The sequence below is a fragment of the Lonchura striata genome, chromosome 33, assembly GCF_050655825.1.
Source record: "Lonchura striata isolate lonStrDom1 chromosome 33, ASM5065582v1, whole genome shotgun sequence".
NCBI classification, from domain to species: domain Eukaryota; kingdom Metazoa; phylum Chordata; class Aves; order Passeriformes; family Estrildidae; genus Lonchura; species Lonchura striata.
The window spans coordinates 4,323,839-4,350,240 of record NC_140735.1 but is presented as its reverse complement, the minus strand read 5'-3'; the positions used below and the strand labels follow the sequence as shown (position 1 = coordinate 4,350,240).

The 26,402-nt window shown below is 50.4% G+C and overlaps 1 protein-coding gene across 1 annotated transcript; it reads left to right on the top strand.

Annotated features, from left to right (window-relative positions):
* The first annotated feature begins 22,931 nt into the window (after nt 1-22,931).
* On the top strand, nt 22,932-24,601 carry LOC146764517 (uncharacterized). The gene has a single exon (XM_085564425.1). It carries the CDS (start codon nt 23,084-23,086, stop codon nt 23,738-23,740), a length of 657 nt encoding a protein of 218 aa, XP_085420551.1. The 5' UTR covers nt 22,932-23,083; the 3' UTR covers nt 23,741-24,601.
* Nucleotides 24,602-26,402: the final 1,801 nt, after the last annotated feature.

Here is a 26,402-nt window from a genome sequence, read left to right as displayed (position 1 = left end):
TGGGAAATGAATTGTACAAACTCCCCGATACCCTAACAAAGCAATTGCAAAATCCTGTGATTTCTGCATCACCCATTCAAAATACACCTTTTTCAAAGGAACATGAATAACTGAGAAATCTCTGCCTGACATTGTCAGCAACCTGGTTCTTGCCTTGATAATAATCTGTGCTACCATTTCTAGATCTGTAAGAACTGTTTTTGAGGGCCTGTAAGCTAAGAAAACCCACTCTATCAACAAAAGAGGGTCCACTTGAGACAAATCCCACTGAAAAATCAACCCATATAACTGTGTTGTTTCCCCCAGCACTGCTAAGTGAAAAGGCAATGATTCTAAAAAGCTATGTGCTTGTCTCTGCTGAATGATGTCTGTGACCTTTTCAAGGTTTCTTTTTGCTTCAGGTGTCAGAGTTCTGGGAGATTTGATGTTGTTGTCCCCTCTCAAAAGATCGAGCAATGACGAGATGTCATCATTGGTGATTCCCAGATCGGTCTCATCCAGTTGATCTCCCCCAAAAGCTGTTGCAAGTCCTGGAGATTGGTGACGTTTGTGTTGATTTCCAGTTTCTGTGGCCTTATCGTTTGCTTTGTGATCTTCCATCCCAGGTATTTCCAAGGTGCAATTTCCTGTATTTTTGGTGTACTAATTTCCAGTCCTGTTTTTTGCACCTGCGCAATCACACAGTCACAAACTTCTTGCACCTCCTGTTTTGTTGGTGCTGCAATGAGCAAATCATCCATATAATGGATAATATATATTTTTTTAATGTTTCTCTCATGCTGGATGCAAAGCTTGGGCCACATACCATTGGCAAATACTTGGAGAATTTTTGAGCCCCTGAGGAAGAACTGTCCAGTGGTGTCTTTGCATAGGTTCTTCTCCGTTGATGCTTGGGACAGAAAATGCAAAGCATGGAGCATCATCTGGATGAAGTGGAATGCTGAAAAAACAGTCCTTGAGATCAATGATCACATGCGACCAGTCCCTTGGGATCATCGAGAGAGATGGAAGCCCAAGCTGCAGTGGCCCCATGTCCTTGATGACCTTGTTGATTTTCCTGAGATCATGAAGCAGTCTCCAAGACCCTGAAGTTTTCTTGTGAATGACAAACACTGGGGAATTCCATGGGCTGTTTGTTGGTTTGATGTGTCCCTTCTGCAGCTGTTCCTGGACCAACTTTTTCAATGCACTCAATTTTTTCCGCTCCAGGGGCCACTGATCCACCCAAACAGGATCATTTGTTTTCCAGGTCAGTTTCAAAGTGGCAAGTGCCACAGTGACCCCTGTTAAAAATTCAATTCTAATTTCAGTCCCCATTGTGCCAAAAGGTCCCTTTCCCATACTGTGACGGGCTTTTGCCCGATGAAAGGACGGATAACTGCTGTCTTTTTTCCCGGACCTGTGACAACAATTGCATTCTGACTTTGCATGCATAGGGAACTCCCCCCTATGCCCGTGAGAGAACGCAAAGGTGCAACCAAGTCCCATTCCCGAGGCCAAAAAATGTATGAAATAACTGTACCATCCGCTCCTGTGTCAAGCATCCCTGTAATAGCAATTGTCTTTTCGTTACAAGTCAACTGACAAGTAACAATGGGCCGATCCCGGCTCAAATGTTTCACCCAAGATGCATGCACTTCTGCTTGATCACCAGGAAAAGAGTCCCGTTTGTTGAACACCGGCATGGCTTGCCTTTCTGGGTGAGATGGCAAAGCCATGGCTCGAGCAATCGGTGTGTTTTGTGGAATTGTCAGAGGTGGTCGCAAGGCTTTTGCCGTGACCATCAGCTCCTCATTATGGTTTGCTGAAATCAAAGATGGATAAACAACAAATCCAAGGATACTGCTCCTGTCCCTGGCCATTATTAAAAAGTCCTGCCTTTTCCAAGAAGTCCCTGTGACACCTGTAGGTATCACTGCATGTCTATTGTCCAAAAGACACGTCAATTTGGAGGTTGCCAAGACGCATTGGAATCCGGGTGGTACCAAGTCTAGGTCACTGGGGATTTTGGAGATTGCTCTGCTGAGGGGTTCTGTTTGTTGCTCCCCGAGGATTGTTCCTGTTGGTTCTGTGTCACTGCCAGGATTTGTGTCTGAGTGCGCTGGCGTTGATTCGCGCTCTTTTTCCTATTTCCCGGAACTGGAAGAAATTTCCCATCCACATCTGTCTGTGAGTGACACTCACTTGCGAGATGTTTCCCTCTCCTGCATCGAGGGCAAAGGTCTGGTGGCTTGTTGGGCTTTGAAAGTTGTGGGCAGTTCCTTTTAATATGTCCTTGTGCCCCACACCCAAAGCACCGTCTCTCTGCATTAGGGTTGCCCTTTGTATAATTTGCAAGAGCTTCCCTGACACGTTTTTCAATTCAATCCCCCAAGTATTCCTCCATGATGGAAGCAACATGTTGTGGTGTCCCCACCTTGCTGCACGCCTCGATCATGTCTGCCAAGGTGGCCTGGTGCGGCATCATGCTGATGATCCGTCTGCACCCCGGATTGGCATTGGAGAACGCAAGGCTTTTGACCAGGTGTGGTTTCGCTCGCTCCTCGCTCACCTGCCGCTCCACCGCCTGAGAAAGACGATCCACAAATGAAGAAAATGGCTCCAAAGGACCCTTTGATCTCGGTATAGATGTTGTCCTGGACCCCCGCTGGAGCAATCTGAAGAATTGCCCTCCGTGCTGCCTCTTTGATGTCGCTGAGCACGTGACGCGGGAGCCTCACCGCCTGTTGAGTTGGATCGTCCTCAGGAGGATCACCAGCAAGCTGCGCCATGGTGAGGTTCGCATTCGGCCCGCCCTGGTATCTGGCTCTCAGCTCCTCCAGGGATCTCCTCCACGCCTTCTGCCACACGAGAGCTTGGGTGTCTGTAAGAACTGATGTCGCAAGATATTTAAGATCATACGGTGTTAAGTCATACATGCCAAAAATACTTTTTAACATCTGCTTGAAATATGGTGATGACAACCCATTGTCCCAAATGGCCTTAGCTAAATCTTTGATTGCTCCACGGTCCAGGCGTTCCCATCTTGGGTTTTGGCCCTGAGCGTCATAGTTCACCGGCATCATTATATTTCCCGAGCCCTGCAATAAACCTTTCTCTTTCTCCAACTCTGCTCGAATGTCCTGCCAGTCCACTTTTGCGCTCTGCAAAGCTGTAAATTCAGTGGGTACTTGCCTGTAGAGTGGAGTCATCTGCTGTGGCTGCAGTTCTGGTGCAGCAGCACTCACCGATACCAACAGTGTCTGAACCATCTGCGAAGATGAAGGCTGGAAGTCTCTGGAGAAAAGTGAAGCATCTGCTGTGGAGGAGAACACACGACTGCCCTTCATTATTTGGAAAATTTTTGGAAGATGAACCGACAGTTCTGGCTGTGACTCCAAGGCTGTGCTTAAATATCATAAAAGAAATTCAACAACCCCCTTTGATATTAAAATTGACTCTCCCTGCCCCGAAATTTTGTCAGACCTTGATTTTGGAATTGTCCAAGCTGGGACACCCTCCAAAGCGGTGATGCGTATCATTTCCTCCCGTTGCTGCATCTCAGCAGAAGTGTCCTGAGTCCCGCACTGTTCCAGTGTCAGTGGAGGTTCCTGCTGCCGTGCAGATGTGACTTTTTTCACCCTGGATTTTTTCTTATAAGAAACTGGAAAAAAGTCCTGCAATGTTACAGTCCCACCACTGGGTGGCGCAGTGCCTTGACCGGACAAGTTCTGCGAAGCCTGTTGCAATGTTGTGATTCCGCCGCTAGATGGCGCTGCCGCCTGACCAGCTGAGGTGGGAACCGCACTCTGCTCTTCAATCTGCACTTCCGATAAACATTTGAGCATTTCTTCTGACAATTGATTTACATTTGCAAATCCCGCACTAATTCCCGATAAACCTTTGAGCATTTCTCCTAATAACTGATTCACGTTTGCAATCCCTGCAGTTGATGAAACTGACTCTTGTTGTAACAACTATTCTAATTTGGTCATGTCAGAAGCAGACAGGGTTTGACTGTGGGCTTGGGCCTTCTGTTGCCATGGGAACTGTGATGGAGCGGTGCCCTGAGGAATGTTTACCTCCTGGCCATGCCCCATCCCTGCCTGCATCACCTCAGGGGAGTGAACGCTCCTGCTCCGACCCTGGCTATGCTTTGGCCTCGCTCCACCCCACACCGCCTCCGAATCAGAGCCACTGCCATCCCCCCCAAGGCTGACGCAGTCACCTTCCTGTTCCCATTCCAGCCCTGATGTTTCCGTCTCACTTTGCCCGTCTCCTGGCTCCATGCAGGCACCCACAGCCTGCGCGCACCGGCTCCGCCCCCTGTGTGCCCGTCCCGCGCGTTCGAAATGTGAGAAATCCTCTGCACCCATGGCTGTTGGGTTTTGCTCGACCTTCGCGCGCATGCCCGCCGCCTGAGCTGCAGCGAGGAACGCCTCCCGCTGTCCCTCTGCTGCTTCCTCAGCAGCCCTGGCTGCCGCAGTCAGGGAGCTAAGTTCCCACGCCCTTTGGGCGGCCGCTTCTACGGCCTCACGGATTCCTGACATTGAACGCATCACCATACGCTCCGAGTGTACCACCGCCACACTCGCACCCCCCGCTTTCGCCCCGATCCGTCCCGCCCCCGCCGCTCTCCCCGGCCTCGCTTTCTGCGCGGGCTGTTTTGAACTCCCAGCCTGCGCAGATGTGGAGGCGCTTTCCTCTCCCTCCTCCCCCTGCTCTGCACTCACGTTCGCACCTTCCCCCACCGAAGCTGCTGCCGCCGCCGCCGCCCCCCCCACCGTGGGTTTGGACTTGGGCAATGCCTTCCTCCCACCGAGGGTGGCGGCTGTGCCTGGCTCGCTTGCCTCCGTCTGGGGAATTTCTGCGTTGGAGGAGCTTAGGGACTCTTGGGAAACTGAGGAACAGCGAGAACCCGGGGACACGGGACGCGATGGGGTATCATCTCCTTGATGTTCCACAGGAAGCAATCCTGCCTGTCCTGTGTCTGTGGTGAGAGGGTCTGTCCCAAGCTGCTGGCCGGACTGTCCCCCCCCCTGTTTGTCACCAGGAGCCGTAGCTGCCTGGCTTGAGCTGCCGCATTGTGAGAGTGACTCTAAAACTGTTCTTGCTGAAGATAAAAGTTTTGCGGCAAGCTTATTATTTTTTATAGCCTGATAATATAATTGCTTATTAATTTCCTGCCAAAAATTTGGCTCATACAATAAATCTGGATCTGAGTGTGGGAAGTTACACCGCACCCAGAATAATAAATCTTTCATCTCCTTTTGAGCAATCTCTACCAGATGGGCAGAGATGATGCCCTGGAAGGCAGATACAATTTCTTTTTCCTCTTGGGAGAATTCCCCCCCCCCATGTTCTTAATTTTGATCGTTCTCACCAAAAGCTGTGTCGGCTCGAGGTCAGTCCGGAGATGGCACTAATCACCGTCCAGCAGGTCACAGGTGAGAGATCCCAGGCACGCTTCTGGGTCGTCTCCTCCCTGGAAAGTCCCCAAAACAAGTTGTTTCGGTGAAGGTCAGGTTCTTATCTCGAGCTGTCCGCTCCCTCTCGTCTTGGAATTTACGGCGAGTGTGTGCTCTGCTGTTCTCTCTTTTTTTTTTTTTTCTTCTCTGCTGATGCAGGTTGGAGGTTGTTTGATGTTTCTTTTCATTCTTCTTGCTGGTGCCCACACCCAGGGACGCAAGTTGTGAGAACCCCGTATTTGGTTGGTGTTCTCGTGTGGTGGTAGAGCTTCTCCTCCAACCCGTGTTCCCAAAGGAAAAATCCGCAGTCTCTTCTTGTTCGGTCTCAAGATGTTTTATTGCTAGTTATCTAACAGATTAAGTTCTCGGGCTGTGGCCCTTTGGTCAGCGGCCCAGGCAGAGAGGCACACACTCCTGACACCCTGACTGTCTGGTGTCTTCTTCTCCTCTCTCCCCGCCCAGGGCTGCTGCTATCTTTTATAAGATATATTACGTATAGCATGTTTACAGTTATTCCCCAATACCTATTACCTACGTTACCAAGTGTTTTTCTATTCTAAACCAATCTGTGAGTGCCAACATCACCAAGAACATGGAGGTAAGGAAGAAGAAAGAAGAAGGATGGGTTCAGCCCACTTTCCTCCATCTTAGAACTTCTGACCCCCATGTACAAAGTAAAAGCCCCCCTGTACATGCACTAAAAGCCCCCTGTACACTACCAAAAAATATTTCCCTCTACTTTGTGACTACATTTACTATACTATCTAGCACTTTGTGACTGCTTGTTCCACCTTCAAAGTTGGTAATTCATTCCATGGATCAAACTCGAAATCACAGCTAAATCCAGCTGCCTGCTGGGGTCCAGACTGCGTCTGACCATGGCCTGGAACCTCCAAAAATGTCTGAGAGACATTTTGAGTTCCCACAACACCCCACCCTGGGATCTCACAAATCCCCCTTGTGATGTCACAGAGCCAGTGCTGGTCTATCATTGTGGGATGTCATACTGTTGCGCTGTGATGTCACAGAAGACTCTGGCATCACAAAGTCAGCCCGTGTCACAATCCTCTAGTGCAAGCAGGAATCATGATGGTTCGTTTTCCCGATCTCAGAATTAGCAGAAGTAGATAGGCTTATCATAAGAAACCGAATGTGATAAACATGTTATAAATGAAAGGCTTCAATTTATTGGTTATTAATTTATTAAAATGTATTAAATGTACCAAATATAAATTTTGAGAAAAATGAAAAAAAGCCACTATAACAAAAAGTCAGTGTGGAGCCCGGGATTGCCACCGGGTAAGACACAGGTTTGACAGATGCAGCAGTGAGTCCTCTATGCTTCACACCGACCGTCCTCTTTGACTGATTTTTATAAGATTTTTCTTGCCTGAAGCAGAGTCCCTTTTCTTCCTTTCTGGAGTGCATGTATTCATGTGGAGTTCTTTTCTCTGTGGCAAGTTGAACAATACATGTCCGGAGAGTGATGAACACCTGTGCTTGCAGTCCCAGAATTCAGTATTGAGATGTACTTCCCTGATGGCTCTGACTATCTCAGTCTCGGATATTTATCATGTATTTATCGTCCGGGTGTTTCTCGGACAACCTTGATGCATGATCCCTCTCTGGGCTGGCCACTTGTGTTTGCTTGTAAATAAAGTCCTCCCTCTCTTGTCCAGGTGGCTTTGACATGGTGTTGCAATCGCTGTTGCTGGCTTGTGCGATTTAAAAACTTCTTATAAGAGTATAACTTAACAGCACATAACTATAAAATAGATGACAATTTTATTTGCACGAATTATCCTACACACATATAACAGTCCTAATGATTCCATGAGGCCTTGCAGTGTCACAATGGTCTCCATGGTTCCACAGGCCCCACAGTGTCATGTGACTCCTCTGTTCCATGAGTCCTGCAATGTCACAATGGACCTTTGGACCAATGGACCATGGGGGTTTGCAGTGTCACAACGGTCTCCTTTGGCTCCACAGTGTCCCAATGGAGCACTGATTACAGGCAGCCTCTCTGTGTTACCCTGGAGCTTTGTTTCCGTGGGGTCTCGCAGTGTCCCAATGGAGCCTTGGTTGGATGGGGCCTCACAGTGTCACAATGATGCCTACATTCCACTGAGGCACACGGCGTCACTAGGGTCCCCTTGCTTCCATGAGGCCCAGCAATGTCACAGTGGTGTCCATGAATCCATGAGGACCAGTGTCCCAATGGTCCCTTGGTCTCACATGGCCCCACAGTGTCACAATTGTCCTTTGGTTCCATGGTTCCTGTGCTGGTGCATTCCCCTCTCCCCTTCTCAGGCCGCCCTGACAGCTGAGAAATGCTCACTGGATCAGGGCCTTGGCCAGCAGCCCCTGGGCTCAGCTCCTCTGGAGCTCATCACAGACACTGTCTGCTCCAGGCTCAACCCTTCATCCCCTGAGGAGATGCCAAAGCCTCCACAGGGAGCATTTCCCTTTGCTCAGGGGAATTTCTCACAGGTGCCTTGTAGTGACTCTTTGTGTCTGTGTGCACACAGGAGTGCCTGTGATGAGAGAAATGTGGCAGAAATGCTGCTCTCTGAGGGGTTTGATTGCCTTGGATAGCTGAGCCAGTCAAGCCTGTAAGTAAGGTTAAGTCATGTCACCGTGAATCTTAAGATTTTCTAAAGCCTTCTGAGTTTACATTCTGTTGGAGAACCTTCCCACACAATTTCTGTGTACAACAAATTGTTTACATTCTTTTATGGGGGTGGAGAAACTTGATGTACTAGTGGTTTGTCCAATGTCTTTGGAGAGGTGGCCCATTCACTCTCCAATCCAATGTCACCTTCGGGAGAGTATAAAAGTTGGAGTCAGAGAATAAACTTTTAGCTTTACCTTGCAAATAGCAGGTGGCTTGCGTCGTGCTTTCACGTGTCTTATAGCGACAAAATCACAAGCTGTAAGTGAACTTAAATGCTGATAAGAGTTGTTCTTTTACTAATTTGTGAAGCTTAATAGAAGTTATAAGCGAAGTTGAATATTGTTAAGTGTTATTCCACAGCTCTGTTTAGCTTTTAGGCTGTATTCCTTTTATCCTTGCCCTCAATGTCCTTTCGTCACACACACACACACACACACACACACACAGACACCGGGACAGTTCTTGGCTCATTTCTGGTTTGATTGCCTGGGTTTTGTTTGGTTTTGTTGCTGCTTTGTTTCCTTGGTGTGCCTGAAGTGTCCAGTCAGGAGCAGAGTGACTCTTGCCATGGAACTCCGTGGTGCTGTCACTTAATATTAAACCTGTTTTATGCTACTCCCCCACTGGGGAATTTTAAAGTGCTCTCAAGCCCTCATTCATAAGAGGGTGAAGGAGCCCATGCCAAGCTCTGGCCCTGGGGGCACAGGGATGCTGCTAGGGGGTCCCTGTCTCCCTGTTCCAACTTTGACGGCCCTGAGCCCCTGTCCCCATGTCAGGCTCTGGGGTTGATCTCCTAGAACATCCTCAGGGGGAGGCTGCGGCGCCAGGGGCAGGGGGAACAGGGGATCCCACTGTGCACGAGCAGCTTTGGACTTCTCTGGGAGGAACTGTGAGTGGGAGCTGGGTTGAAGTGACCTCCCCAGTAAGGTCACAGAGCCCCTGAGATGTCACACTGCCTCCTGTGATGTCACAGCCCACCCTGGATCTCTCATATCCCCTTGTGGTGTCTGAGCACCAATGCTGGTCTATCACTCTGTGATGTCATACACTTGTGTTGTGATGTCACAGAAGACTCTGATATCACAAAGTCAGCCCGTGTCACTATCCTCTAGTGCAAGCAGGAATCATGATGGTTTGTTTTCCTGATCTCAGAATGCAAAAACCACATAGAAGGGATTTTCAGTATTAATCAAAACAAATGCACCTTTTATTGAGTGCCCACAGCAAATGCCGTAGAAGGATTAGAAAGGAGATAAAGGGTAGAAAGAGAGAGAGAAAAAGAGTGGAGAGGAATAGCTATGAATGGAGAGACAAAATCCTCATGCTCCAGCCCATAGTTCCCTCTTGACATGTCAAGGAGAATCTCAAAGACTTTAGTTAACTCAGGGCTTTTTTTTAATATGTTGAGGAAGCAGGTACAGGACAGTGGAGAATAAGTCCGTTGAGAACAAGTACAGACAGCCGTGTTCCAAACAGGACAAACCAGCCCCAGCTGTGAGCAGTCCTCATTGATTCAGGATTGCTTTCCCTGGGAAACCAGTCTTGGTGCAGCGAGCACATCTGCAGGTAACACTTGGCAGACATCCCGCTTCAGTCAGGCCATCGCATCTGTGTTAAAATCTTAGGGGTCTCAGTCTCAGTCCTTGGGGGGGGCTTCAACCTCCGTCCTTGATGGCGGTCGTGAGGCAGATGAGGGATCTTCCATGGGGGGTCACCAAAGTTCTCCAAAGCGAGTGGTATCTGGCCAAGAGGTGGGCAAATTCATGGGGAGCAGGGATCCTGAAGCCGGTGTAAGTGTACAGAGCAAGCTGCTAATTGCCAGTCCCTGCTCAAAGTGGTGCACCGTGTGCACAGCACGCACACCTGCAAACAATCACTTGGCAAGCATCCACCTCAACCAGACCAGAACTTCTGCCAGGGTCTTCAGGGCCTTAGTCTCAGTACTTGCATGGATCGTGAGGCAGATGAAGGAAACTTTGGACTGTCTCTTACAGCCTGTGATGTCTCTGTCTGTTTTGTGATGTCATGGCCTGCTCTGTGATGTTACTCAGGCACCCAGTGATGTCACAACCCACTCTGGTGTCACACAGCCACCCTCCATGGTGGTGGAATTGGCTCTATGGCCTCACACCCTACTCTAAGATATCACGGCCATATCTGTGACAACACAACCCCCTCTGAGATGTCACAAAACCCTCTCTGTGATGTCATACTGTCACTCTGTAATGTCACAGCACAAACTTTGACCTCACAGCCCACTCTATGATGGCATACAGCCATGCCATGATGTCATGGCCTGCTCTGTGTTGTCACACAGTCCCCTCTATGATGGTGTAGTTGCTCAATGACCTCACACAACAAACTCTGTGATGTCATAGCCCAATCTGTGACCTCAAACAACTCATTCTGTGCTGTCACACAGCCCCTTTTTGACCTCATTACTGCTCTGGGCCTCTGTGACACAGCCACAGAGGTGCCACTGTGACACAGCCCCTCTGGGACACTGCACAGCCCCTGCCATTGCTGAGCCCCTGAGAGTTCTGTCTGTGCCATGCTCATGTCTCTGGGATGCCCTGGCAGAGCCCCAGCCCTGCTGCGCTGTGCACAGGAGCTGCTCCTGGCCAGAGCTGTCTCTCTGCAGCGCTGCCCTTGCCAGGAGCTGCCTCTGGGCCAGGAGCCTGGCACATCTCAGCAGCACAGACACAGCACAAGGACTTTGGTCATCCTCTGGGGCCTTTGGCGCTGTTTGCATCTGACTCATCAGTCCCTCTGAGTGTGCTCAAAAATTTCTTTCTCCTAGTATCTAGTCTCGGGCTCCCCAGGTGTCCTTGGTGCCATTATGTCCTGGTTTGTAAGATAAGCTTGTACTCTATTTGCCATGTGTTGGAGGTTGGGTAGGTTTATTATCTCTTCCAAGAACGATTTTTTGCTCCGAAGAGGTAATCGTTTGTTAATGGGCCATTGACTGACTCACTGCAGGCCTGGTAACGTTACACCATCCCATTGTGAGATGCTCCACCCAGAGGGGGAAGCCAAGCACTCTTTTATGGTATAAAGTGGTACCTTTTGGGGGACAGAGCAGCTCTCTCTCTTTTTTTGCGGGATTCCCAGAAAAGCAGCTCCTTTGGCGGGATTCCCAGAGAAGTGGCCCCTTCGCTGGATTCCCAGAGGAAGACCGGCCCAACTGCCACCAGATCTTCAGAGAAAACTATACCCTTCTAAAGATCACCACTTCAGCTGCAATTCATCAGCCACTGCAAGAGGAGCAGCTGTCATTTCAACTGGACTGCTACCAACACCCCGACTTCTCAGGGTGTCAGGTTGTGGACTTTATCACTAGTTCTGTTTGTACCAATTGCATTTGCCTTTTTAAATTGTTATTTAGTTTCTCCTAGTAAAGAATTGTTACTCCCATTCCCATATCTTTGCCTGAGAGCCGTTTAATTTAAAAATCCTGGTAATTCGGAGGGAGGGGGTTTACATTCTCCATTGCACAGGAGGCTTTTGCCCTCCTTCACAGACTCCTGTCTTGTCAAACCAAGACACATTATTTCTTTCTCATGCTTATATCCTGGAGAAAAGCTCCACCACCTCTGAAACCACCCTTCAGTCCCTCCCAGGATACTCCTGTTCTATCCTCAGTCTCCACACCAGTGAGCCCAGAGTTCTCAGCCTCTACCTGCTGGTTATGTGATGAGGCCTCCAACCGATCTTGGGAGATTTTTGGGTCCTCTCAAAGGTCTGTGAAAATGAAAAATAGCGGTCAAAGGTATTTTCTCTCAAATCTTGCAGTGGCAGAAAAAGGGTCAATATCTCTCAACTGAATGAGGCTGTATTTACATTTGTTAGAAGAAAGAAATATTTTACAATGATGAGAGTGGAACAAAACTGCAACTGTTTTTTCAGAGAAGTGGATGTGCTATCCCAGGATTTATCCAAGAGCAGGAGCTTTGTGCAACCTCGCATAGTGGAACCCTGTCCCCTCGCCAAGGATGGAGTTCCTGTTGTGTGGTGTAGGAATATAAAAAAGTAAAAAAATTTAGAAAGTAGAAAAGGGCCCCAGAAGGTTGACATAAAGCTGAGAAACACTGGGAAATTTCAAAACCTTCTCATGGGAAGCTAGGAAAGTAAGAACCAAGTGAATACATGTTACAGAATTTCTGAGAGACAGAGGTCATGATTTATGTTTGGAATAAGGTTTGAGCTACCCAGTCAGACTAGGCCTGATAAGCGGCCTTGATGGGGCCTCAAAGCTTTGATGCAGTGAGAATTCAGTTGTGGCGCAGTCAGAAATTATGTTAAGGTAACTACAAAGTAATCAGCTGTCCGAGCATGAATTAGAGTAGAGCTGCAGTGTGAAAAGTTTAGCCACCTTAAGGAAAAGGTAAACAATGTTAGCTTGCCAATCAGAGTGCCTTTGTTTTTGTAAACTATGTAGGAGCTTATATAAACTACCATCGTATCTGGAATAAGGGGAGAACCTTTGATTAACCACATTGGTTCAGACTTGCGTTTGTCCTGTCCAGCATCCTGTTTTCCTGAGATTCCCTGGTTTTTAATACATTTATATTTATCATAGGGAACAAGAAAGAACAAGAACTTATTGATAGTTCAAGATGTGAAAAGTTCCAGCTATATGCTTTGCAAAGATAGAAAAAGTTTCAATCTTATGTAACGAATTATTGCGTATTGTTTGAAGTTCATAGAAGTCCTTTTGTTAATATTAAAGCCACATGAGTCCTTGTCTTATCAGTAAGAGTATAATGACTTTCCACCTTTTCTTTTATGCTATTGGATCAAAGAATATGTAAAGAAAGGCTTTGCATAAGCTGCCATCTTGCCTTTGATCTGGATTTGCATAGATGTTGTTATTTTCTCTGTGTCTCTTGCTTTTTGCTTGTATGATAGAGACAGATAATAAATCTTAAGTCTGCAACCTGTCAGAATCCCATCCCGCCTGCAGCTCGGGGGCCACCACGGGCACGGTGCCCAGGGAGAGGAGATAGACCTGATGGCCCCGGGCCGGCCCAGAGCCGGGGTAGAGCTGTTGTCCCCCGCCACCACACAACGCCCAAGCACCGATGCAGGGCCGGCAGCCCCGGAACCGGGTAGACCTGATAGCCACGGGCTAGGCAGGAGCCAGGGTAGACCTGTTGTTCCCATGCTGCTGCACACATCATGGGCGCTGCCCAGAGCCTAGCGGACCTGCAGACTGGTAGACGTGTTGTACGGAGCCGGCCATGAGCTGGAGTAGACCTGTTGCCCTCACCAACACGTGCCACATGGCGCCACTCCGAGCTGGGCGGCCCTGGAGCAGGATAGACCTGATAATCCCGGGCTGGACTGGAGGCGGGGTAGACATGTTGTCCATCACCACCGCACGCTGCCCAGAAGTCACCACAAGCCCAGCAGAACCTGGGCAGAGTAGACCTGATCCCCACGGCTGACCCAAAGTTGGGTACCCCGCAACCTCACACAGCTCGGAAGCCCCCATGAGCCCGGCGGCTCTGCAGCAGGGTAGGCCTGTTGTAGGGAGCTGGCCATGAGCCGGAGTAGACCTGTTGTCCCATGCCAATATCTACACTGATGATCTGGATGGGTGTACTGAGTCCACCATCATCAAATTTGCAGATGACACCAAACTGGGTGTGAGTATGGAACTGCTGGAGGGTAGGAGGGCTCTGCACAGGGAGCTGGACAGGCTGGATCCAGGGGCCAAATCCAACAAGGGGAGGTTTAACAAGACCAAGTTACACTGCACTGAACCAGGAGGTCAGTGTTACTCTCTGGGGCCGCGTGGAACAACAAAGACCATTGTGACATGGGGGCACCTTGTATAACCAATAGGCCATTGTGAGAATGCAAGTACTCGTTGAAGAAAGGGAAGAATTTTGGCAGCCGGGTGCTCCTTGGGACCAAGAAGCCATTGTGACACGGTGGAACCAAGGAGGCCATTGCTGCACTGTGAGACCTCCTGGAACCAAGGATCCACTGTGACACTGCAGGGCCCTGGGGAACCAAGGGGCCATTGTGACACTGCAGGGCCCTGGGGAACCAAGGGGCCATTGTGACACTGCTGGGCTTAAGGGTCCAAGGGACTTTGTGACACCAAGGGGTCCCATGGAACCAAAGGGACATTGTGACACTGGGAGGCCTGATAGAATCATGGAGAAAATTGGGACACTCTAGGGCTTCATGGAATTATAGTGACACCAAGTGGAGAAGGAATGTTGATCTGCTGGACAGCAGGACAGCTCTGCAGAGGTCCCAAATCCAACAATGCAAGGTTTAACAGGTCCTGCACTTTGGCCACAACATCCCCTGCATCACTACAGGCTGGAAACAAAGGGGCTGGACAGCAGCCAGGCAGAAAGAGACCTGGGGGGACTGATGGACAGCAGGCTGGACATGAGCCAGCAGTGTGCCCAGGTGGCCAAGAAAGCCAATGGCTCCTGGGCTGGATCAGGAATGCTGTGGCATGCAGGAGCAGGGCAGAGATTCTTCCTCTTTGTTCAGCGCTGGTTGGGCAGCACCTCAAGTGCTGTTTCCAGTTCTTGGCCACCAGTTTAGGAAGGGTATGGAGGGGTGGAGCATGTCCATAGAAGGGCAACAAGGCTGCTGAGGTGTGTGGAACACAATTCCTGTGAGGAGCAGCTGAGGGATCTGGGGTTCTTTATCCATGAGAAGGTTCAGGGAAGGCAAGGCAATTTCAGGGCACAGGTTGGACTTGATGACATCCAAGGTCTTTTCCAACCTTGTTGATTGTGTGATTCTCTGAAACCACCCTTAGAGAAGTTGCAGTATGAACCCTGGGCCTCCTCTTCAGAAGCTCCAGCAGGCCAGGTCCCTCAGCTTCTCTTCACAGCCCCAAAGCCCATCCTGTCAGCCCTGCAGAGCCTCTGCAGCTCCTTGCCCAGAACTGGGAGCCCCACAGCCAGACACAGCAACCCAGATGTGCTCCCCTGGTCCGTGGTGCCTCTGGCAAGGGATCAGCAGGGGGAACTGCAGGAGCCTGTAGACAATTCCTGCAGCACTTGTACGATGATCCTGCTCCTTAAGAGATGTTCCCATCATGCCAATTTGGGGACTGGGGGCCAGAGAGGAAAGAGCAAACAGGGATGGGCTCCTTGCAGGAGAGGGAAAAGGGACGGGCAACGGGAAGAAATTTGTAGCAGGGGGAATAAAGAAAGCAAAGCTGAAGCCAAGGAAATGTTCAGGGCAGTGTGGGGGTGGCTGCCAGGCAGCCCTGGCTCTGAGCAACAGCCTCTACAGTGGGACAGGAAACTCCCAGCTGATGGAAACAAACTTTCTGTCTGACTGCAGAGGCCAGGACAAAGCTGAGTGGTTTCCCTGCCATGCCCCAGCCCTTCCTGGCCCCAGGTGCTGATGGATTTTGTGCTCCCTCAGGTTCATGTCCTCACAGTAACATGATGGGGATGCTCCCACCTGCTGTGTGCAATGCAAACAGGGGCTGCTGAGCCAGTCCTGCTGTGTCTGTGCCTGCAAGGACACAGTACCTGAGTGAGCTGGGGGAGAGGCCAGGGCTGCAAAGGGTGGTTATTGTTGACAGATCCATGAGGATGCTTTGGGACACTGCCCTGGGCTTTCTGTCTCGCTTGGGATGGATCAGCCCCAGCTCTGCTGCTCCTTCCTGTCTCCCCCAGGGCCCTTGCAGAGCACCAGCCGTGCTGTTTGCCCCCAGCCTGCCAAAAGCCAGCCTGGGGCTGCTCACGGGGGTTTTCTGTGCTGAGAATTGGCCTGGCCGTGTTCTTGAGAGAGCCTGGGCAAGGAGCCTGGAGCCCCCAGGCCCTGGCCTGAGGCATCAGTGCTGCCCCAGCAGTGCCCATGGCCTGTCCCTGCTGCAGCCCCGGCACTGCCACCCCCAGGACTGTGCCCAGCCCCGAGAGCGCTCAGGCCCTGCAGCAACACCAGGGCCACCAGGGCAGCGGGGCAGGGCCATGGAACAGCACTGGCACCACCAAGTGCTGCTGCTCCTGGGCACAGCTGCTGTGCCAGCACTGATCTGCCCCAACTCTGCACACAGACATTGCTGCTGCAGCTCCACAGAAGGCAACAAAAGAGGTGACTCTGGAGAAACTTTGCTGGAAGATCCTTTAGTTCCTTTAAAGCCACAAGGAGCACAGCCTCTCCTTGACACATTCTGTGGGCACAGGGAAGGTGGAGAGAAACAAAATGAGAAATGGCACAAGGAATGGCTTTTCTTTGTGGACAATATGTGAAAACTAAAACAAGTTAAAAAAAAACCTCACAATGCAACCAACAAGAAATATCAAAGATTACTTTTATTCCAAGTGATTTGCAGTTTATTAGAATTTATTTGCCAGCAATTTAATGTTCCTGAAATCATCCAGTCATCAGTGTCCACACTGCAGCCTTGAGCTCCTAGTTCCCCAGACTGTAGATGAGGGGGTTCAGGGCTGGAGTCACCACCGAATAAAGAACTGAAAGATCCAGGCATGGTGAATAGGTGGAGAGGGGCTTCAGGCAGACAAATGTGCCAGTTACAAACAGGGAGAGCAGAGGCAGGTAAGGGAGAGAGGTGGAAAGGCTTTGTGCTGTCCCTGCTCAGTGGGGATGCTCAGGTCGGCCTTGGATATAGGTACAGAAGAGAAAACAATGAACACCAAACAACCGAGTCCTAAACAGGCACTAACTGCAACAAGCCCAATTTCACTGAGGTAGGATTTGGATCAAGAGAGCTTGAGGATCTGGGGGATTCCACAGAAAAACTGGCCCAGAGCAATTCCCTGGTACAGGGGCAGGGAAAATGTATAGGCTGGGTGCAGCAGGGAATAGAGAAAGCCGCTGGCCCAGGCAGCTGCTGCCATGTGGGCACAAGCTCTGCCGCCCAGGGGGTCTCGTAGTGCAGGGCTCTGCAGATGGACAGGTAGTGTTTTTAGCATACGATTGTCAGTTTCAAAAATGGAAACACACTGTCTGTACTGAAGTGATTTCAGCATTTATTATAAGGCCTAAAGCATAGGGGCCTGTGGGTAGAGCAGGAGCATTCCCGTCGAGGATGCTGCAGAGCCAGCGATGGATCTTCTTCCTTTCTTGAGCAGGGATGTTCCCGATGTTCCAGGTCAAGCAGTACAGTCTCACCAACTCAGATGTCCCCTTTTTATACTGTTTTTTTTTCCTTTGGTTTGGTTTCTGTTGGGATCCTTAATTTGCATTAAGGTTAAGGCCCTAATTAGCCCTTACAGTTCTGTCCAGGCTGGCTCATTTCTGCTTGGGGAGGATGCAGTTTAATTTAGGTATAATACAGTAGGTTGAGTACCATTTTCTTATAATTACCCTTTTAGTTCCATTTACAATACAATAACCAAACATTTTAACAGTATATTATTAACTATTTTGCAACAGTTTCTATCCTATTTTGGACAGTCTGGAGTGAAAGCTCTTCTCCTAAAAAGAACAGAAAGAAAAAGAGCTGTGCAGCACATCCTGCGTTGGAGATGTGCCTGGTGTCCCAGAGGGAATTGTGCGTAGCTTTGGGGACAGTGGTGCAGATGGAGCCAAGGTCGCTGAGGGCCAGGTTGAGCAGGAAGAAGAACATGGGTGTGTGCAGGTGGTGGCCGCAGGCTCCGGCACTGATGATGAGGCCCTTGCCCAGGAGGGCAGCCAGGGAGATGCCCAGGAAGAGGCAGAAGTGCAGGAGCTGCAGCTGCCGTGTGTCTGCCAGTGCCAGCAGGAGGAAGTGTCTGATGGATCTGCTGATGGACATTTGCGCTGTCTTGACATGGGGATCTGTAAAAAAAGTAATCTTGGAATAGGTGGGTTTGGAGAGGACTTTAAATATTCCAGCACAACTTGGGGGCACATTCCCCCCACTGCCTGTCCAGGACTCTGCCTGGAGCTGTCCCTGCCAGCAGCTGCTTCCCTGTGCCCAGGGCTGGGCCTGCCAGAGCTGCCAGAGCCCAGCCCAGCCCTGGGGGCTCAGCTCTGCCCTGCAGACCCCTCCCAGCTCAGGCACTGCCCAGGGGCAGCTCTGGCTCTGCAGGCTCTGATGGCAACATCGGAGCAACCCTGAGCAGGCTGGAAAAGCAACACAGATGCTGCCTCTAAGGGGCTCTTTGCTGATTTCTGTCACTGCCTGGTTTATTCAGATCTGAGAGAAAACTCTTTTATTTCTCTCCACCTGAACTGAAATGAATTTCTATGTGCAATTTCTCATCCAGGCAACCCAGAGCAGTAGATTCAAAATGCAGAATTTTGCCTTTTATGCAGCCCATGCCTTGCTGTTCTCCCTGTATAATCTACTTGGAAATGTTCTGCAGTCCAATGCCATGCTGGGAGCAGTCCTGAACAATGCAGCATCCCCACCACACAGGGAGAACACTTCCAAGCCTTACCAGCTGTCTCCTTCCAGCCAGATCCTGTCCCCCAGTGCTGTGAGAAGCACCCAGGGCTGGATGAGAGCTGTCCCTGGCAGGCAGCAGAGCCCCTGCCCCAGCACGGTGCCCTGGGCTGCAGGACCCTGCTCTGCAGGACAGCCCTGGGCACCCCGGCTGCTCTGCACAAGAGATAATCAGAGAATGCACTCACAGGGTCTGTGGGCATTGGGATGTTCCAGCTGCAGGAGATCACTCCAGGATCTGCAGCTGCATTGTCCTGCAGCCAGAGGTTCCTGTGCCAAGGGCTGGCAGTGATTCTGCCCCAGGCACTTCTCAGCCCCTTCCCAGCCCTGACTGATTGAAGCTCTCTGTGCCTCTGTGCTGTGCCCGGGGTGGCTGTGGGCACTGCCCCAGCCCTGCTGGGCTGGCACAGGAGCTGCTCCTGTCTAGAGTTGTCTCTCTGCAGCACTGCCCTTGCCAGGACCTGCCTCTGTGCCAGGAGCCCGGCCCAGCTCAGCAGCACAGACACAGCACAAGGACTTTAATGACCCTCTGGGGATTTGTGCTCAGGTCATGAACATCAGGCCCTGAGAGGGAGCTGCAGAAACCTCTCCAGAACTCCAAGTCAGAGTCCATCCCCAAAGTTTCCCTGAATTTAATGGGCCCCACTGAGGGACAAAACGGAGAAAGTGTCCCCAGGCAGGGCAGAGCAGAGAACTGGAGGTAGTGATGACAGGTGGGGACAAAGAGAAGACAAGTCTTGGTGCCCTGGGGCACAGCAGGGTCTGTGCCACCAAGGGCTGTGAGGAGACACCTTGTGCTGAGGCACTGGGGCCTCCTGGCACAGCCCCAGCCAGGCTGGGCACTGTCACCCCCTGGTCCTGCCCTCAGCATCCCCCACAGCCCACATCCCAGTGGCCTCAAGGATCTGCTGGAAGGAGTCCCTGGGGAGCCTTGGTCAGGAATGGTCCTCGGGGCTCCTTCATGCTCCCAGGGACTGCAGGTTCTTCAAAGGACTTTGGCTTTTGCTTTTGCCTTGGAGACTCTGAGAGGTTTGTGCAATCCTGGCCTCCAATTATCTGCTGTAATTAGTCCCTGGAGAGGTTTTTGTCAGTAAACAACAGAGAGTGGGCTCATTAACACTTCTAGGAACTCAATTATTTTAAGGTACTTGATGTTTCCCTTCTGATCCAGACTCTGTGAGAGGTTTGTGCAATCATGGCCCCAGTTATCTTTATGACCCCCATTAGCTTTAATGAGTCCTTTGAGAGCTTTGTACTGACACTCAGTAGGGCTCATTAATGCTTTGAGATACTCAAGGTCTTTAAAGTACTTTGGAATTTCCTTTCAACACTGAGTCTCTGAGAGGTTTTTGTGCCATCCTTGCCTCCCATTCACTCCTACAAGGAGTCCATGAGCAGCCTGTGTTGGGGATGGTGCTCAGTGGGACCCATTAATGCCTTGAGACACTCTGGGTTTTCCTGTGACTTTGACTCCTGGAAAGGTTTGTGCCATCTCCTCTCAGGCCCTGGGGTTCCAAGGCTCAGCTCCAAATGCACCACGGGGCTCATTAGGATCAAGCCAGTCCTGAAAAACCGTGGCTCTGCCTTGATTTCTCTCGCCTCTAGTGTCATTCATTTAGAAGTTTTCCTACAATATTTATGGAGAGATATTGCAAAGGGCTTCTAGGAAATATGTATTCCTGTTTTAAAGGGTGTCTTTTATTGCTGGTCTTATTACACAAGAGGAGATTACAGCATTCAGTGACTGATATTGATGCTGGGACTCTCTTGAGGAGGTCTGGCCTGTTCAGAGGAGCTGTGCTTGGAGGTCTGACCCAGCATGGATGTGAAAAATGCATATTATATGGCTCTATGCAGATATTTACTATATATGTCATGTTATATTGATTAGTTGTGCCGTATTAACATTTTAAGAGTATGGTAAATGTAGTTTTACAGTTAAAAAGAAGCTTTAGTAGTTAAAATAAATATTATGTCAATGGGGTTTTATTTAAGGAATGAGATACTTGCTTTGAAGTAACTGTCACCAAATACCTAAATTTTCCATAGAAGACGAATTTATGGTTTTCTTATCAGAAAAAGCTAATTTCTTCAGGCCTTGCTCAGATTGAAAGACGCTGTGGTTATTAAAGGAAGCAATTGACACATAACAGGGAGAGGTTCTTGTTTTAAATAGAATGTATGCATAACCATGAAATATATATGAATATGCAACAGTGTATTGTTTCAAGGGTGATTCCTTTGTACACAAGGCATGCTTGTTGTGGTTTAAGTGCCAGAGAGCATCCAGAGTCCGTAATTCTTTGGTTTTTATTGTATTTCTATTGTCCTAATTTAAAATTTTATTACTCCAATTGTATTATAATTTTAATAATCATTTTATTATTATTAAACTATCAAAAACTCTAAAAACAAGCGATTGGCATTTTTCACAATGGACAACCTTGCTCCACATTCCCCATCCCCATCCTGTCTCTCTTCACTCACCTGGGACCTGCTTTGCTTGGAGAACTGGTTGCACTCAGGCAAAGTTGGCTTTTCCTTCTTTACTTTTTGTAGCAAATGAAAATCCTGAGTTTCCCCATTGAAAACAGACAGCCTCCTCAAGTGTGTGCCAAGCCCAAGGTGCCTCCAAGAGCATTGCAGACCTGCCCTGGGCCAGCAGTGAGGGTGGATCATCAGCCCAACCTGCACTGGGCCATTGCAAGGGACTCTTGCTATGGTCACTGCACTGACCCCACTGCTGGCTTTGGGTGCCATGGCAAGCCACATCTGTTCAAGTTTCCTTGGAAACCAGCCCAGGACCCTTTTCTGCAGCCAGGTTCCATGGCCACTTGCCTGCAGAGCTGCTGCTGCCCTTGGCTGCTGTGGCAGCCCTCAGGACAAAGCGGTGCCAGGGCTGTTCCAGGCACAATTGCAGTGCCACTCCTTGGTGCCACCAGGTGCCACAGCAACACCCACAGGGACCCATTCCTTAGTTTGGTGCCACGGCAACCAATGCCTGGAGTCGTTGTGATGGTTGTTTGCCATGGAAACCTGTTCTGGGCCGTTCCACAAGGCTGCTGTCACAGCCCGGAGCCAGAGGGGATCCCTTGCTGGGCCCTTGTGCCATGGCCACCTGCCCTGTGCCACGCTGGCCGGTCAGGCACCGCGGAACCAGCAGCAAACGGCAGTGCCAGGGCCAAAGGCCAGGTCAGGCAAACAGAAAGGGGCAGTGCTGGGCACTGTGTCCATGGCAGCCCTCAGCGGGTGTGACACCTGGGCCACCTGTCTTGGCAGGTGCCATGGAAACCCCTTGTTGGGACTGATGGCACGGACACTGGCACTGAGACACTGCTGGGCCGGGTGCTGAGCACAGGGCTGAGCACACTGAGATGGTTTTGCTCTTGCTGAGCTCCCACTGAGGCAAGACCTATCCTGCCCATCTCGGCCACACTGGGGAGGGGCTGGGGCTGCGGGGAGGCTGGGAGGGGACACAGCCAGCACAGGTGAGCCCAGCTGACCCTGGGATACCCCAGCCCATAGGACATCCTGCTCAGTGTATAAAGTGGGGGGAGCAAGGAGCAAGGGGAACTTTTGGAGTGAGGGTTTTTGTCTTCCCAGGTAACTCTTAGGCAGGATGGGGTCCTGTTTCACCTGAGGGCAGGGTCAACACCAAAGACACAGGCACCAACTTAGCTTAAGGAACAGTGAAATACAAATCTGCAAAATATTACATAATACAAAATTTTAGATAATACAAATCTTCAAAATAGTACAAAAGTATAAGAAAAGTGAAGGAAAATATCATTAGAAAATAATTCCAAAAGAGAAGATGTTGAAATGATTATCACACAACTCTCTATTTCTTGTTGAAGGCTCTGGAGATTCTTTCTCTGCTTTCAGACAGGCTTGCATTCCCTAACAAGTCCTGCTACCAAATCCTGGTTTCCAAGGCTGGAACAGTGTCTCAGGTTCAGCTGTGTGTGTATTCAATTGCCATCTGTTAAAGGTGGGAGCAGTTATCATTAGGAAGTTAATTAGGAAGCTGACTTTATCTCTTCCATAACCAATCATCCCTCGGGAAATATCTTCTGCTAATGGGCCATTGAGTGATAAAAATGCATGACTGATAAAAGTGCATGACTGATAAAAATGACATCATCCCATTGTGCGATGCTCCACCCAGAGGGAGGAGCCAGCATTCCTACCTGGATATAATCTGAGCCTTGAAACACCACAGCCTGCCTTTTCCTACTGGATTCCCAGAAAAGCAGCTTTCAGCTCCACTGGATTCCCAGAGAAAGACCAGGCCCATCTCCACCACCACTGGACCTTCAGAAGAAAACTTCACCCTTCTTCAGGATAACTGCTTCAACAGAGACACAGCTGTCACTGCAGGAGGACCTCAGCCACCATTTAATGGGACTGCTGCCAACACCCTGACCCACAGGGTGTCGGACTCGGTCAGTAGGGGTTTTGTTGTTTGTTCTATTGCATTTGTATTTTAAAAATTTTCTTAGTAAAGGATTGTTTCCTCAGGCACAGAGGTGAATACCATCCTGTCTTTGTCCTTCCTTGCCAGACAAGGAGCTGAAGATGGAGACCAGGGAGGACAAATCCCCATGCCAGAACCTCATGGAAGAGGCTGTTTTGAGCGGCTCCATGGAACAGGAATCCAGCAAGGAGCAAAAGCCCCAGGGATCCCGCATGTGGAGGGCCTCCAAACGCAGCCCAGGGTGCTCTGAGGATGAAAGACCCAGCCTGTGCCAGGAAGGTGGACAGAGCTTCAGCAAGAGGTCAGAGCTGGTGGTCCATGAGCAGCTTCAGGATAGGGAGAAGCCCTACAAGTGCCTGGAGTGTGGGAAGAGCTTCAGACAGAGCTCTGACCTGCTTCGTCACCAGGTGATCCACACCAGGGAATGGGCCTACGAGTGTGGGGAGTGTGGGAAGGGCTTCAGGTGCAGCTCTGAGCTCATCGCCCACCAACGCATCCACACCGGGGAGAGGCCTTACGAGTGTCCTGAGTGTCCAAAAAGGTTTCACACCAGCTCCCATCTCCTTCTGCATGAGCGGATTCACACAGCCGAGAGGCCCTTCCGCTGCCCTGACTGCGGGCAGGGCTTCAAGCATAACTCCCACCTTGTCAGGCACCAGCGCATCCACACCGGGGAGAGGCCGTACAGGTGTCCCCGGTGTGGGAAGAGCTTCACCCAGAGGTCTAACTTGACCAGACACCAACGGAGGCACCAGTAAGCAAAGCCCTGCAAATGCCCCAACTGCAGGAAGAGCTTTGTGCTGCTCCAGATTTATCCCCCATTGGAGGACCCACATTGCGAAGAGACCTGGTGACCCATGTTCCCTGTGATCCATGCTGGGAAGACACCTGTCCCTTTTCCTGCCCCTGCCAATGACATGATGTGGGATCAAATGATGGGAGGGTCTGGCCATTGCATTGTAATTACATTCACTCCCACACTGATGTCATTGCCAGGGGCAGGAAAGGGACTCTCTCTCTCCCCCAAGGAGAAGGGCATCCTTTCCAGGAAGGAAGAAATACATGTCTGGGAAGAGACAGTCAGTGGTGATGTACTTTTCCCTGTAAATAGTTTTTCTTATGATCTCTGTGTTCAGTGTTGTTTCTGTTCCTGTTCAATATTGTTTCTGTTTCTGTTTGTTCCTTATGTGGTTCCTGTTCCCAGTAAATTGTTCTTAGCCCAGGCTCTTTGCCTTTTCTGTCTTCCATGGGATGCAGGAGGGCAGCGAGCTGCACTGCAGTATTACTGGGAGCAGGAAATTGAGGAGTCCCATTCCTAAACCCTGGCCCATGGAAACCAGGATTGTGAGCTGCTCCCAGCCTTGGTGGCCATGGCAACAGCCTTGGGAGTGAGTCCCTGCCTGGGGAATGCGGAAACCTCTTCACTCTGGTGCCCAGGGACAGGACTGGAGGGAACAGCTGCAGCTGAGTCGGGGCAGCCTTAGCTTGGATCTCAGGAAAAGGATTTTCCCAGAGGCTTCTGGGGCACTGCCCAGGCTCCCCAGGGAAGGGTCACAGCTCCAGGGCTCTCTGAGCTCCAGCAGCAATTGGACACCAGTGCCAGGCCCAGGCTGGCATTGTTGAGGTGTCCTGTGCAGGGCCAGCAGCTGGATTTGAAGATCCTGATGGATCCCGCCCAGCTCAGCCAAAGATTCTGTGGTTCTGGGATCCCATGACCCTGGGGATGGAAGTGCCAATGTTTGCCATGGCAACAGGCTCTGGCTCCAGGCCTGAGCTGGTGTCCATGGCAGCCACCCCTGGCATGGGGTCTCCATGGAGCTGCCCAGGGACTGACCATAGCAACAGGGGCTGGGGATGGTTGCCATGGAAACTGACCACAGCAACAGGGGCTGGGGATGGTTGTCATGGAAACTGACCATAGCCACAGGGGCTGGGGATGGTTGTCATGGAAACTGACCATAGCCACAGGGGCTGGGGATGGTTGCCATGGAAACTGACCATAGCAACAGGGGCTGGGGATGGTTGTCATGGAAACTGACCATAGCCACAGGGGCTGGGGATGGTTGTCATGGAAACTGACCATAGCAACAGGGGCTGGGGATGATTGCCTTCTTAGGATTAGATTTGTTACATACACTCAGAGGGGTTCCATGAGGACTTTCCGAGACTCTCCAGGCTGTTCAAGAGCTGGAATGTCACACACACACAGACAGGGGCTCCATGGAGACCTCCCAGGGCTTTCTGGGGATGGAAAGGGCTGTGTGGTCAGAGGCAGTCACAAACATTCCATGGTGACATCCCAGGAGACCTTGGGCTGCAAAGGCACCGGTCAGTCACAGGCACTCACAGGGGCCCCACGGTGACATCCCAGGAGTCCCCAGGCTGCCAAACAGCCAGGATGTTCCAGACACTCAAAGGTGTTCCTGTCATGGGCAGAGTGGGAGCTTCAGGCAAAATCTTTATTTCTTTATTGGAGAAACTCCTGCTGAGCCATGCGGTGGAGAAATGATACCCAGCAGCCGCCCTGAAACCCCCAAATCCTCCAGAACCCCTAGACTTCTAAAATTTCTTTGAAGAGAGGAGCCTCTGAATGGCTGGATCCAATCCCAGCCCCAGACTTTCTCAGAGGTGTAAAAGATTGGACAGGTGGAATTGAACTTCAATGCATTTTGTCCCACAGGATTAGCAATGGAATACCAGATATATATTTATAGAAATATAATGGAACAGTTCATACTGAGTGCTATCACACAGCACTTACAGGATGGCCAGGGTACCAGACCCAGGCAGCATGGGTTTTACAAAGGGCAGATCATGTCTGAGCAACCTGGTCTCCTTCTATGACCAGGTGATCCATCTGGTGGATGCAGGAAGGGCTGTGGATGTTGGTTATTTAGACTTCAGCAAGGCCTTTGATACTGTCTCCCACAGCACAGTCCTGGAGAAGCTGGCAGCCCACGGCTTGGACAGGAGCACTCTTTGCTGGGTTAGGAACAGGCTGGATGGCTGGGCCCAGAGAGTGGTGGTGAATGGTGCCACATCCAGCTGGGGACAGTCACCAGCGGTGTCCCTCAGGGCTCTCTACTGGGACCAGTTCTATTTAATATTTTTATAGATGACAGGGAGGAGGGCATTGAATCCCTCAGTAAATTTGCAGATGACACAAAGCTGTGAGCTTGTGTTGATCTACTGGGAGGAAGGAGGGCTCTGCAGAGAGACTTAGATCAGTTGGATAGATGGGCAGAGTCCAACAGCATGAAGTTTAATAAGTCTAAGTGCCAAGTTCTACATTTTGGCCACAAAAATCCCCTACAATGTTACAAGCTGGGGACAGAGTGGCTGGACAGTGTTCAGGCAAAAAGGGACCTGAGGGTGCTTGTTGATAGCCGATATAATATGGGCCAGCAATGTGCCTTGGTG